The 15,225-nt window shown below is 49.2% G+C and overlaps 1 protein-coding gene across 2 annotated transcripts in view; it reads right to left on the reverse strand.

Annotated features, from left to right (window-relative positions):
* The window catches only part of Ddx31 (DEAD-box helicase 31), a 71,008-nt gene that overhangs the window by 31,027 nt on the left and 24,756 nt on the right, over positions 1-15,225 (reverse strand). For both annotated transcript variants that reach the window (XM_033759100.1, XM_010627405.3), the window contains exons 14-16: positions 14,283-14,342; positions 5,183-5,233; positions 3,441-3,580 (exon numbers count right to left, since the gene is read on the reverse strand). In XM_033759100.1, the coding sequence (XP_033614991.1) occupies positions 3,441-3,580; positions 5,183-5,233; positions 14,283-14,342 (251 nt within the window). The remainder of the gene's footprint in view (positions 1-3,440; positions 3,581-5,182; positions 5,234-14,282; positions 14,343-15,225) is intronic.

The raw sequence follows: 15,225 nt of genomic DNA on the forward strand, positions 1-15,225 counted from the left end.
GGTACTGGGGATCGGACTCAGGTCCTTGTGCTTGTGAAGCAGGCAGAACCACTGAGCTAAATCCTCAGCCCCTCATCTGCTTCTGTTCATCACCGTTTCTCTTGAGAAAAAAGAAAGAGGGAAAATTCATATGGAAAAGAAATATAAAGACTTGGAAGCGAAATTCTGAAACAGAAAGAAAAAAAGAATAACGCCATTCACAGCCAGGGATACAGAAAACTAAACAGGCCTCAGAAGGGCGCGGTGTCCCACACAGGGCACCTTGCTGCCCCAGCTGAGAAGAGCTCCGGAGCTGCACGCCCTCCAGCCACTCTGGGACCCGACGCCTGCCAGGAAGCAGGGCAGCGTGAACAAGAGTGATTTACAGTTTCAAAGGGCCTTCTTCCTATTTCTAAGGAATCACTGCTTCTGAGGAAGAAAGCAAATCTACAGTGATTATTTATGGTCCTATCAACAGATCTGAATCCCCCACCTTTCTAGAAAAATAAAAATAAATAAATGCAGGGAACTGTCTTATGCCTGATCTAAGAAATACATGCTCCGATGAGGCATTTACATTTTAATAAACCAATCGTGACTTTCATTACCGATGCATATGAAGTGGATGTAAAAAGTTAAGGTACTGGCAAATACAAAGAAGTCAAAAGGGTGCAGAAGCAAAGTTCGGAGTCTGCTTAGCCTGGGGGGTGGCCGCAGCCCAGGGTGCCTGTCTCTTGCCCAGTCTGCTAAACGGGTTGGGTCGTCCGAGTGAGCCCCCTGCCGAGTTGGCACGCCAAGGCAGGCGTGGTGGTGCCCTTGCCCTCAGAGCCTCCGCCTGCCTTTTCGAATGTTCCCTGCAATTCATCAGCAGCCAGCGTCCTGCTGCCTGCCTCTGGAGTTCTCAGGCGCACACACACCTCTCCCCCTCTGCCTCCTCCTCTTGCTATTCACAGTGTACCGTTTGGATTCCAAAAGTGTTCCAGTCTGCTGCTTCTCACTGCAGCCTGCGACGAGCTCTTATTAGATTAGATTTGATTTTGAATTAAGGCAAGGAAACAGTGTCCACATCGATATCCCGAGTTACGGCCTTTCCTCACAGAGATCAGCAAGTGTAATTCACGCCTGTACGGTGGTATCCAGTGAGGCCGATTCCATCTGCCTCGAGGCAGGCCAGGCTTGGCCCCGCAGCAGGTGGGTGCTGGGAAGACTGGTGAGGGGCTCACGTGGGACCTTCCACTGCTCCCCAGAAGGCTCTGCCGGCCCTGCATCCTCTCCCCGAAACACCCAGCTCTTCTTTGCCTGGCACTTATCCACAGCCGCTCTTCTATGTCCTCACCAAGGCCACAGTCCCAGATTGCCTAGCGTGTCCCTTTGTGTGTGAACCTCAGGTCGAGTCTCAAATGCTGGCTGGCAGGGCGTTTATAGACAAGATCACCACAAAGGTCACCTAAACTTGGCGTGTCTTTAAAACAGACCTGGCTCACTCCTAATTCTTGTCTGATAATCACTGTTCTCCTTTTTCAGTTTTAGCTTCATAGCTGAACCCTTCACAGCAACTCATTTGAGTGTGTTTATTAAAGTCAGGGCAACAGAGCGACAGTGGCACCTGTCCCGTTGGCACTGGCAGCAGACAATCGTCACATGAACTCTAAAGAGAGCAGCCCTGTGCTTCCTGAGGAAGGGATCGTGTCACAGTGACGGGCAAGGAGAGCACCCAGTGCAGGCGCAGGTGAAGGGGAGCCTGCAGGTCTAAACTGGCAGAGGTGGGAAAGAAGCCATGGAGAGACCCCAGGCCACTACAGAGCAGTGCCAAAGCTACTGTGGGGCCCACCAGAGTCCTGGGAACACCTGCCACGCAGTACACATCTCGTGACCAAGGAAAGAACTGCAGCACTGGGATGCTCCCAGCCGGTAAGAGGGCTGAGGGGAAAAGGGACCCTACTCAGTCAATGGGCTTTTGATTCCACTGAGGACTTCCTCAGCTCCACTACCTGGGTGGTGCAGGCCCTGCTGACAGGGTGGCAAAGAGGTGTGGCTGGTAGCTCCACCCTTGGGGATGAGGGCTCCAGGGTGTGCCAACTCTGGGTGGGGGTACTGACTGACGGGACACGAAACTCCCCTAATAAGAGAAAATATGTACATCATCCTGAAACAAATACCACTCCTTCAACCGACAGACTGCACTAAGGTATGGGTTAAATAAAAGGAAAACCCAAACTATCTCTATTTTGGGCCATCTGAAACTATCACCAGGAGCAGGTTCCTGCCTCCCCCATGCCAAAGGAAGCAGGTACACTGCGTGAATAGCCTAAGTCCATGAACGTCCACTCAGACAATGGACAGCAGGAGAAGTCTTACAGCCTGAGAGGGGAACTCCACAGGCTGGGAAACGTGGCACCAATGCCTGGGGACACCCACACATGATGGTGAATGGCCCGTGGTTAGTCCTGCTGGCCCCTGGACCAGGCCCCGCGTCTGCCTGGACATTTCAGTTTGCAGACTGAATGCACTGATTTTTCCAGCTCTGTACTTCATGGGGAGGGGGAGCCTTATAGTCTTATTAGATGTTTTAGATAAAACTGAGGGGCGGGCAGGGAAAAAAACCAAGAAATGAGCCCACCACACTTAGCAGCATGGTGGCAGGTGCTCAGCAGCACCTGAGCAGCCAAGGGTGCTGCCGGGCGTGGCACCGTCACGTCCCACTGCCCCAGGCAGACACTCGGCTCTTCCCGTGCTTCCGAAAATGCTTTTATCCATCACTGTGCTGCATCGGAGCAGAAGAAATCCTTTAAAGTAGATGTTTCAAAAACTGTACGCCTTTAGAATTCCATCCCATTAAGAACCTGCTACGTTAGGTGCCAGAGATCTCACGGAAAGCACGACAAACTCAGCTCTGGCACCATTTCCCTGTCACTCCTGTGGAGCCCACCCTGCCTCTCGACAGGGCCGACACAGGAGGGTGGCTGCAAAGGCCTGGCTGTGGGTGTGTGGGCAGGGTCCTATCTCAACTGCCTGAAATCTCCCCCCGGGTCTCTTTTCCTGGGGAAAGGGACTTTGGGTAATGTGTAAAAAGCCTTATTTTTAAAAAAGACAAAAGCAACTCTGAAGTTGTAAGATGTTTAAGCATAAGAAATAAAAACTGTGAATAAAGTTTCTGAGAAGCTGGCTGGAAGGGTCGTGCATCCACTCTTCAGAGTAAGAAAAATGAGTCACAGACCTCCACCTCAAAGAAAAATGAAGTACAACAGACTGTCCTATGACTTAGTCTGGCAATGCAATGAAAACTGTCAGGTGTGATGGCATTAGGGTTTTAGTTTTTGCCACTGGCTATTCTGGGACTCATTTAGGGATCACAAGGGTTAATGGCTCTTCGGCAGCTTACAAGGCCCAGCCACTATAAAAAGCGACAGAAAGTTAATTAGGTGAGATCAGCTGAAACCTCGTTCAGGTTTCTGACTCACTTGATTTTGTGAGAAGCCAACGAGTTGACATATTCTGCCTCTGAAGGAGCCAAAATGAGCAGGCTGCTCCCATGGCAGCCAATCCGGGCGGTTCTTCCAATCCGGTGGATATATTCTGCAGGTGAAGACGGAGCACTGTACTAGAAAGGGTAACAAAAATGAAGGCATTCAAGATCAAGGGATTGCCATTAATTGGAAGTGCAATTCCCCTCACCTGCCTCCAGGTATCCCAAGAATTAGACCCTGGTGCTATGGTTTCTCTAACACAATCACAAGAAGTCATTCAACCCTGAAACTCCTGGCTTCATTGAAATAACAAGGCTGACACGCAGACGTGAACGGTGGCCAAGTTTCAGATTAACGTGACATCATCTCATCCCAGTATCTCCTTTTTAATTTTACTTCTCCACAGGTCTCTTCATTTTCTATTTACATCTTTTCACGGAGGTGACTGCAAGGTGAAAATGTAGGCAGGCAGGGCAGAGCTCTGAGATGACCACATGACCTTGGCCTATCTCCTCGGCAGACAGAGCAGCAGGGGCGAGGCAACAGAGGCCAGCGGAAGGATGAAGGGGCCAACTGCTGTGCTGGCAGTCACCTCTGCTGCTGGCCCCGCAGGGAAGGCCCCACCACCCCGTCCCAACTGGGGACATAGGGCGGTGCTGGGGCAGGCTCTCCGCAGGGGGAGACAAGGAGAAAGGCAGACCCCAGCTCAGCCCAGCGGACTGGGCACAGCACTCTATGTTATCTGTGACAGTAATGTCATTTTCAAATGACCGGATAGTCATTCTTTCCTTTTTTCTTTTCTGGTACCGGGGGTCAAACTCGGGCTCTTGCACTTGCGAGGCAGGCGGAGGAACCACTGAGCCAAACCCCCGGCCCATTCTTTCCTTTATTCTTCACTGCCACAAGATTCAAAGACCAGTGGGCCAAGGTGACCATGCTGTATAGGAAGCCAGGCATGTTTCCTAACCAAAAGTCTTGGCACAAGGCCTCCGTAATCAATTTTGTGCCCAGCCTACGGCACGTGCAAACTATCCTTGCCTCTCATCTCCCATTCGCTCTTCCACGGCCAGCGATGGAGACACAAGGTCTCGAGTCCTAAAGTGATTGTCTGTGACAAGCAGATCAGATTTCCCAGCCAGAGACTGGCCCGCAATTGCATGAACGTGAATAAACATGACTCATGTAAACAGGGCACACGTCCTCTGGCCTCCGTATAGAAGGGCTTAAAAACACCATTCTGCAGACTAATGAAAAGAAAAAGCAAAATGAAACCCACTCAATTCGAGTGCTAATATTTCTACCCTCTGGCAAAGTGTCTAAGGCTAGAGCTATGTGTAAGGCCCTGTTGGGAACACATCGCTCCCAGCAGGTCAGTGTTCCTGGACAGCTGAGCCATCTCCTCTGCACACAGTGAGGCCTCCTAGGGGCCCAGATGACTCCTGCTATTTCCAGACTGTCAAAACTCTGGTCTGTGACATGAACTGGTCTGGAACAAGACAGCCCACTGCCTCTCTCGCTCCTGCCCGTGACTGCACATCCTGGCTGTTTTGCTGTCGCTGGTGAGTGGGCTGGGTTAGGAAAAGATGTCAGGAGAATTGTGCAGATAAGGCTGATTGCTGCCTGGTTACCAGGGCAACACCCAAGAGTGTAATAATTATTCTACTTAAAGAAAATGCACCTGCTTGTGATCATATACTCCTGCCTGAAGCTCCTACCCTAACAACTAAAAAAATTACCTGAACAATCCACGTGACTTGTGGGAGATCTAAGCCCCGAGCCGCAACATCCTTCAAAACAGAAAAGAATATGGTTAGGGCTGCAAGTGTGAACCGTGGGGGTAGTGGGGCCAAGGACACATCACAGCATCTAACACAACTCTGAGAGTCACGCACCACGATGCCTACACACACAGACTTGCCCAATTCTGCATTTAAGTAAAAAATTCTGATCTGGGAAAGCAGGACAGAACCCTTCACAACCCAGGTCACTCGACACAGCGAGCAGGTCAGCACGAGGCCTTACACTGCAACTGTCAGTGATTCAGTGAAGAGCTGCAAAGCATGTTTTACTCACTTGTGCTGCATCTGAAAAGCCACGGTGACAACTGCCATCTATGGATTATCACCCCAAGCCTTCCTCACCTGCCCACAAGGGTGGGGCAGGTTTTTGGCACTGACGCGCGGAGGTGACTGAGGCCTGGCCTGTGAGGCTCGGAGCACGGAGACATGGCTCATGTGCTCTGCCGCCCCTTCTGAGGGCAGATGATGGGCAACCAAACCTGTTAACTACTTCAAAGACTTAGCTGAAAAGCTTTCAGCACTGGAGACTCATTTTCCCTCTTAACCTGGTCTGGCAGCGAGACCAGAAAATGGAATCTCCCATCCTCGGCAATAATTTGCACTCAGAACTCAACTTCTGCGTGAGAGTAGTTAAGACCGTCCCCCATCACTACTACCGAGGCCTTACTTCAGGCCAGAAGCCGTTTTTAACATTTTAAGTAAGCTATGAAGGTACCCACAGCTAAGAAACAGCAGCAACCACAAACCTAGGCCCATTTTACTGTTCCAAGGCCAAAACAACAGGCTGGGATTTGGCTCAGTGGTTCTGCTGCCTGCCTCGCAAGTGCAAGGACCTGAGTTCGATCCCTGGTACCAAAAAAATTAACACCAAGGCCAAAACAGACTACACCGCTATCAAGAGATGCTACACTATCAAGAGATGCTGTGACGAAAATTTAAAAAGAAGAAATACATTTAAAAAAACACAGGGCTTGGTATTTAGCTCAGTGGTTCCACTCTGTGCCTCACAAGCACATGGTCCTCAGTTCAATCTCTGGTACCAAATAAAGAAGAAAAAAAAAACCAAACCAAAACAAAAAAAAACCCCACATATGTCAAGAAAAAAAAATCATAAACAAAAGAGATGCTGTGTCTCCCAGTAGGCTGCTGGTACGAATGGAGAACGGTACAAACTCTTGTGGTGGGGACATGGTGCTATGTAGCAAAACCAGGTCTGCATGTCCCCTTCCATTCAGAGCAGTCTGGCCACTAGAAAAGACAAGAGGAGAGCTGCACAATATTCAGTCAGCACTGCAGGGAAGGCAACGGGTGAACAGCGAACGGCGCTGTACGCCATACAACAGAGAACCGTGTGGCTATGAAAGGGACCAGTGTTTCTATGTTCCGATTCGGAGACTCTCTAGGACATATTCTGAGTGTGTATGGTATGCTTCTGTGTAAGAAACTGAGGAAATAAAACATACTGGCTTATTTCCCAAAAGAAACCACAACGGAAAAAGCTCCAAAGCTTACAGAAAGTTACCTGTAGGGGAAGGAAGAGGACAGGGCAGAGGGACAAGGACAGGAGCCAGACTGCCTTCAGTGAGCTCCACACCTGGCTCCAGATGATCAGCTGCCACGCAACAGCAAACCACCTAGGAGGCCTTCTTGCCAAAAACCAAAGCAAAACAAGAAAACCACTGAATGCTGCATATGCTAGGCAAGTTCTCTGCCATTCAGCTACATCCCAGCTTTTTTGTTTTGTTTTGTTTTTGAGACAGGGTCTCACTATGTAGCTGAGGCTGACCTGGAACTCACTTTGTAGCCCAGGCTGGTCTAGAACTCACAGTGATCCTCCTGCCTCAGCCTCCCGAGTGCTGGGATTACAGGTGTGTGCCTCCATGCCTGGCCATCCCCAGCTTTTTATTTTATTTTCAGTGTCTCACTAAGTTGTCCAGCAGTCTGGCCTAGAACTTGCAACCCTCCTGCCTCAGTCTCCTGAGTAGCTTGGATTACAAGTGCATGCCACCACGACGGGCTGGTGCATTCTAGAGGAACAAATGGTCTTATTTTTTCAGCCAAACATTTCAAGAAAAAAAAGTTAGACATGTCACTAATCAATTGACTGGTCAACCAATCAACTCAGCCATCAATGGGTGGGTAGAAGAAGTCCTTGAAGGAGGGACCACAATCTTCACCAGTGGTTACTTCTGGATGGAGGCGCTTTATGTGATTTTCACTTTTCTCTTTGTACTTTCTTGTTTGCTTTTTTTTTGTGGGGGGTACTGGGGATTGGACTTGGGTCCTTGAGCTTGCAAGGCAGGCCGCAACGCAGAACCACTGAGCTAAATCCCTGGCCTCTTGTTTGCTTTTTAATAATGAATATATACATACTTTCCCCAGTTTTTTGATTTACAAAAATTCCGGCCTACATCAGTGTTGACAGATGAGCGCAGTGAGCACAGGCCAATCTCCCTGAGGCATCAAGTGCTGACCTCCAGCTCTTCTGCTTCCTCCTTTTCCCTGTAATCTAAGTAATCACCCCCACCCCCATTTTCCTGACCCTCTGCAGCAGGGTGCAAACATCAGGACATCTTAGTTCCAAATAATGCAGCAAGAATCTTGTCGGTACAAGGGTATTCTTTTAAAAACGATGACTACACCACCTTAGGAAACTGAGTGTTAGCCAGGCACGGTGTTGCATGCTTATGCTCCCAGCACTCCGGGAGACCCAGGCACGAAGATTCACTCAGTGAGACCGTGTCTCAAAGAGTAAAAAGGGCTGGGCCAGGGATTCAGCTCAGTGGTGCCATCACCTGCTTCCCAAGCATAAGGCCCTGAGTTTGATTCCTGGTACCAAAAAAATAAAAATTAAAAAGGGCTGGCTAGGAATGTAGCTCAGTGTGAAGGCCTTGCTCATAAAAAAACAAAAAACAAAAAACAAACATTTAATGTTGAAGATCATTATTTTCTCATAAAGAGTCCATGTTAAATTTTCTCCAACTGTCCTAGGATGTCTTTCGTGGTTATTTTTCTTTCTCAATCCAGACGTGAATCATAGAACTCATGCTCTACCGTGTATCTTTTTAGACTTCCTCAATCCAGAGCAGCACCCCTGCCTGCCTCATAATGACATCCTTCATTTTATGAAGACCGTCATTTTTTAAGAGGAAGCTCCTACACTCTGGATTTGTCTACTTGCATCCCAATGGGAAGATCTGGGTTAGGCATCCTGGTAGGCACAACCTCAGACTGGGACCATGCCATGGCCACAGGCTGGCAGCTTGCCCCGAAGGGGGACGCCAGGCTCCATCACCACTGAGAGTGGCGCCCACCGGCTTCCACAGGGAAGGTGCCTTTCTGTTTTGCAAGATGAGTGACCGGGGAGATGAAACTGAAGCCCACAATGCTCCTCACACGTCTCACTACAGGGCCTGGCTTCTACCTGCACCCTGCTGTGTATCAATGGTTACCTCGATGGCTGCAGAAGATGACTTTCTGTTTATTGTCCCCCTTCTTCTCCGTGGCTGACAGACTCCGCCATACAGTGCAGCTCTCCCACGGCGTTTTAAAGTAACCCTAAAGGATTTGTATGTATATAGTTTTTCTGTAAAATAATCTCAGGCCAAGTTCTGGTAAAGATGCGCCCTCCCTGCACCCACTGGGCTTTCATTCAGAGGGACCGGGGACCAGAGGGACCCCGCTCTCCTGTGAGTGGCACCAGGCTGTACTTGTATATGTGTGAATGAAGTCAGTGTCAGCCACTCGTGAAGTCTCAGACAGCCCCATGGGCTCCAGAGCTCAGGGCTCTGAGAAAACAATTGAGAGCATGCATTCTCCATCCAGGGGGGTAGAACTGGCTCTCTACACTAACCACAGTCGATGTCTTTGGGAAAACTGACGGGTCCTTAAATCTGCTAAGTTCTTATTGAGAAATGATTTATTTTATGTAAGTGCTCTGCAGTAGGAGATCTATGTAGACAATGGGCTGCCTGAGCTTTACAGACAGGCTTTGTAAAAAATTTAATGCTCGTCGGTTTAGTAAATTCAACCAGGAAACAGATAAAACTTTAAAACAGCATGCCATCTGTGAAACTCACTGAGTCTAAACACGTGGGCGCAGTGAGTGAGGAGGGACACTAGCAGCCTCACTGTGACTCTGCAAGTCCGTTCCTCCCAACCTGGGGGCCCAGCCTGGATGCCTGGCTGAGACCACGCCCTCCCCACTCCTGTCAGCCTGGGCACTGCCTCCCCCTCTCTCCCAGACTAAATGCAGCCATTGCTTAGGCAAAGTACTTCCATCAGTCCTAGACTCAGCTACCAGGGAGCGGGGGAAGGAACAGAGTGCTGAAGGAAGAGGGCGGATGGAGATCCCGGCCTCAGTCCGGGCAATCCAGCCAGCTCTGAGCTCCTGGCGACCCAAGGCTGCTGTGAAGAGCAGAAAACACCGTGTATGCTGAAAATGCCAGAAAAGCCGAAATCTGAATGTTCCCCTCATTTGGTTACGGTGGCAATTTTAGTGTCCCTTCCCTCTGGCCCCACCACCCCAGGACCCCTGGGAAAAGGACCCCAGAGGAGCCCCAGCAGCTGTACCCAATCAACAGGAGTGGGGCCTGCTGAAGGCTTCACAAAGCCTTCAGTTCTCCGCCCAGTCCTTGAACGTACATGTTGTAGCAGCCCAGTTCTACTCCTTTAACCTAATTAGGGCAAAAGAATCACTAAAGTCAGTTCTGAAAGACACTCCCCAGCAAGGCCTTGAAGGCCTGGGCTTGACAACTGGCTGCCTCCATGAGACCCAGGAGTACAGATGGAAGGCAGCTTGCTCAGGTGCCAGCCTGTCAGTTGGATTAAAATGACTCATTTATTTACCCAAGAACCTCACAAAGTGCTTTTACTAACAGGGAGAGGGGGCTGCCGTCTCTCTGAGAAGGGACGCGGCAAACTCGCCTCTGACGCCTTCCCGGCCTGCCAAGAGTCATTATTGCCGTGTGTGGAAAGCCATCAGCAGGGTACAGGCCCCTGTTGTCCGGGTGACAGATTGGGCTGCGTAATCAGAGGAGGAAGGGGAGAGTGCAGAAGCTGTCAGAGTCGAGAGATCTTGGCTGGAGCCGCCAAAAACTGGCAACATGAGTTAGCGTAACTGAGTAAACAGCAAACAATCTCCAAATGTCTTCCATTAACACCAATGAATAAAATGGGAAAGACGAACTTTACCTGAAAAGCACACCCCAGAGGAAAGCGAGAAGGCTACATTTGTGCAGAGAGCTGGGCTGGCATTCTACTGACTCTTACAGCCTTAGCTCCTTTGTTTCCCGGCGGCCCGGCACAGTGGAAATTCCCCAGTAGGAGAGGAAATTAAGAACTGCATAGACATAACAGTGTTTCAAGCAAAAAGGGAGAGACAGAGACAGAGACAGAGACAGAGAGAGAGAGAGAGAGGGGCGGGGGGAGAGAGGGAGGGAGGCGGCGGTAGAGAGATGGGGCAGAGCGGGCGCTCACGTGTATCTCCTGAAAAGAGACGCACACATTGCAAAACCATGACCACTCATTCCAAGGGACGCACAGGCAGCAGACACTGGAGGAGCTGGAGGCCTCTCCTTCCCAGGGAGAGGGTCACTCGATTCCACTTGTTCCCGGGCAACCAAGGAGCCTAAATGTACCAAGACAAAGCCTAGTCTGGTCTTAATGCCAGAGGTGACTCGGAAATTCCATTTTCGGGCCACTTGGGGGTATTTTTCTTTATCAGCGCATCAAAGTAACAATGGCGTAACAACAAACCATGTTCCCTTCCTTTAGTTTAGGGTGCGCTTCTCATTATAAGCAGGGGAAACACAAATTTGTAGATAATCCAATGTCTCTTATCTGCCTCATTTGATTTCTTAATTCCATTTGGGAAAGTACACCTTGAACTTTCAAATTACTTTTTCCTATGTGTTCCTACTCCCTCTTAACCTGGCTTTCCTGTGGATCTACTTTTCCAGAGGACAAAGTCACACTGCCAGTATGTGGAGATTCATCTTTCCCAAAGGGGTCTCCTGCCCTGCCTGCCCTAAGCTCCATCTCTAGACAGACCCACACCACTGGACAGTCACTCTACAGAGCTGTGTCTAGTCTTGAGGTGAAATTACAAAGGTTCTTGCTTTCAAGATGTGTATAATCAGCATAAACACACACACACACAGACACGCATGCACGCACGCACGCACCCTTTTCTGCTCCTCCATGGAAGAAAAGCAGAGTCAGGGAGGAGATTTTCAAAACAGTAAAGGGTACCGTGTTACTCTATTTCCTGTGGTCCTTATAGAACAGCTTACAATTTTCATAAAGATATTCAGCCTCCTCTGGCCTCGTAGGAGGATCTTGGGATGATAAATTAAAATGGCAAAGATATGGATGGTATAGAGGGGGAAATCCCACATACAATTAACGGTGTGAAGACTCTTTATCAAAATAAGCCAGTTTTCTATCTGCCTTGCCCTGACACGGCCCTCGCTCCCCATTAGCTCCAAGGGGGCTCCCGGGAGTGCTCAGACAGCCTGGCGCGTGACAGGCGGTTGCAGGGGACGCGAGTGACAGCATCTCTCCCATCATCCCTCACGGTGCGTGCACCACACACTCCCTGTGGCTCTGACACCAGACGTGCCAAGCTAAAATAAACAACTGTGGCAGAAGTACGCAGCACTTCTATGAGTGAGCAAAGAACCTCTTGTTGCTGGGACTGGCTTAGGCAGGCAGGACCAGCCCCACCCACGTCTTCCCCCAAACTGCAGAGGGAAGAGAATGTGATAATGCGGTGGAAACCTGTGCACTGGGCTGATGTGGACAGGCCAAAGGCTATCGCCAGAATAATTTAGGGATTTCAGACGGTGGGCGAAGGAGTTTGCTTTGCACCTGACCCTGGGGTGGACAGGGAGCTGGGGGCACTGTGCAGCGGCAGAACAATGGCGCTCTTTGTCTAGCTGATGTCACATCCTGTGGGCATCAGACAGAACAAGGAAAGTGGTTGATCTCACGTGAATTACACCTGAGAAAGAATGATCTTCTCTGCCATGCAGAGCTATGTAAGAAATAACAAAATACTAAACTTCAGATGCCTTGACTTTTCCTTGAGATGTATCACAGCCCCTTTACATGCTGCAAAACATGGTGAGGCTTACATACTGGAAACTCAAGGATTTCCCAGGGATAAATCTAGGAACTTAATGGTCAAAAAGAAAACATTTTGTTACTATCCTAAACTAAATTTCAACACAAAAGTTCCTACTGCTCTCTGTTTCAATGCAGACAATCTGAAACTTTATTCTTCAGGTAATGCCATACGGATGAAAAGTAAACTTATTCCCAATGAATAAGTGTATTAATTTCCACTTTCCCCAGTCTTTAGAAAAAGGCATATGTCAAATGGTTCTTGCCCTTGAGATTCTGGGGCCCCAGTGACCCACTCAAATCAACCACAGATACCGAGTGCCTAGGGTGTGTCCGACACTGGGATGGAACTGAGAATACATCACGGTCCTGGTCTTCGTGGACAACGCCTAGACCAGGAGTGACAGCCACTACCAAGAGAAACACGGGCTTCACTCTCGGAAATGAAACTTCAGCTGCGGATTGGTCAAAGTTGGGACTGGAGGCTGTTCCAGGCAGAAGGCACAGCTGGCATCACAGCCCAAGGCTGGAACGGCTGAAAGAGGGCTGCGCTGGGCTGAAGGGTGGAGAGCAAGGGGCAGTTGGCATGAGGGAAGGCCTTTGAACAGTGTCAGTGCTGACGCGCTATGCGTCACCGACAAGCTCCCTACCAAGCAGAACTGGACTCCATCTTTAGACACTTAAAACTGGTTTTGGAAGGAACACAGCCGTCTGACTTGCAGCCTGGCTTCTTCACCAAGGCGGAGGGGCTACTTGGTCAGACCTATGTTTCCTCCGGAGACAAGGGTTCCAACTGAAACCGGCCTTGGGTCTGAATGAGGATGAGTGTCAATGGGGCCACTCTGTCACGTGTGTGAGAACAGACAGGGTGCAGGCAGGTTCCCAGGCAGGCCTTCCTGTACATGAGCACCCCAAACACACACACACACACACACAAACACACACACACACACACACACACACACACACACAGCTGCACTCATCTACCAACTTTTTTTTTTTGTTTTGGTACTGGGGATAGAGCAAGGCAGGCGGCAGAACCACTGAGCCAAACCCCTGGCCCTACAAACTCTTAATTTAGAAAGAAAACAGTTCCTATTACCTTTAAAATTGAACAGTAAGGAGTTCCTTAAAAAGTAAATGCAGTAAATGCGGCATTCATATAGCTAAAGATCTTTGTTTCTACCCAGCATCTGTTCACTGAAGTTACTAAATTTAAAGTAGAATTTCATTACTGTGTACACAGTGGGGACTTCTCCACTAACCCCTGGGGGTCACGCTGTGTCACCCAGGACGGCACAAGCGGAGCAGGTATTTTAATCTTGGGAGAGAGCAACAGCTATGGTAAAGGGACTCCCCAGAGACAAGAGAATATGGAAGGCGTAGTTTTCAATCTCGAAAGAGCACTGGAGATGTGCATTAAAAAGGTCAGCGCTGCACTGCGGGAAGCAACGCGGGACTGCACAGTCTGAGGCCGGATGGACTAGTTCTGGAAATTCTAGGCCAAATGACATTTTTGACAACAACAAACAAAGTCTGCCTGTGTGCATCTATTTTCCTTTAAGAGGGTGAGCAGAGGCAAACAGAGTCATTTTGCTTTGGGAAGACTTTCTCAGCTCTAATTACTCCCGATAGCTGTAATTTACAAGTTTTTGGTGGCTAGAAATTGCCAAGATTCACACATTTTCAGACTAACAGCTGCCACTATTAGTGAGCAAATCGCCAAGTCTTCTGCACGGTGGCAGCCAGCTATCTGTGGCACAGTCAGGTGACAAGCCAGAGGTGCAGCCACACCAAGAGGCCCCAGCATTCCCACTGTCCAGGGGGCTGGCCATAGGACAGGTCATCAAAGAGACTAAACATTACAGCCCAGGTCACTGGAGTTCACTATCACTTGAGCAGAAATACATACCGTGCAAAGAAGGATGCCTGTTTTGGAACAGGAGAATTCCTGAAACACTGCTGTTCTCTCCTACAAAAACAAGGAAAAAAGAACCTTACAGATGCCAGGATAAATTCCAACAAGGCAGCTTAGATTTCCACCCCACCCCCAATTTCCTACAGCTCTATTTCTAGGCTCGGAGAGGCTCCCCAGGAAAGCAGCAGTCCAAGTGCCTGCTGAGGCCCGGCATTAGCAGGACCCAGCCTGAGCCTATGTTCAGCAGCAGTGCTTCGAGGGCAGCAGGCTTCAGCCAGCCACTGCCAGGGTGGGCACTCCCCATCCAGGGCCAATGACAAAAGCAGGGAAGGCCGAAGGCCCCACGTCACACGTGTGGGCCCTAGAAGACTTCCTCCTAGCATGTTCTCCTAGAAGTGCTCTAGAGAAAAGACCAGCCCTCCCTATAGGGCAATTTTTTAAATGCTTAAAAAAATTAAATATTTACTGAACTATGGACCTTAATTACAGAAAAATTGTTTCAGTTGAAGGAAAAAATATAATTGTAACTCCACTAGGTATAAAACCCACTACTAGCAATATTTTAATGTTATCCAAGTCCCCTTTCTATGCATAACACAACTAAATATGTGGCTTTAAAAGTTTTCAATTAGCAATAATTGCACCTGGGATAAACCATGCTGGCTGTAATACTGCTACTGTGCAAAGCTGATAATTTTTTTTTTTTTTTGGGAACCGGGAATTGAACTCAGGTCCTTGAGCTTGCAAGGCAGGCCACTGAACCGCTGAGCTAAATCCCCGGCCAAAGCTGATAATTTTTTGAGACAGGCTCTTGATTTGTTGTGCAGGCTGGCCTTGAATTCACTACGTAGCCCAGCTGGTCACAAACTTATGGTGATCCTCCTGCCTCAGCTTCCTGAGTTCTGGGATAACAGGCGTGCAGCAACATACCTGGCAC

Source organism: Fukomys damarensis, unplaced genomic scaffold, assembly GCF_012274545.1.
Source record: "Fukomys damarensis isolate Sample0158 unplaced genomic scaffold, DMR_v1.0_HiC HiC_scaffold_36, whole genome shotgun sequence".
Lineage (NCBI taxonomy): Eukaryota > Metazoa > Chordata > Mammalia > Rodentia > Bathyergidae > Fukomys > Fukomys damarensis.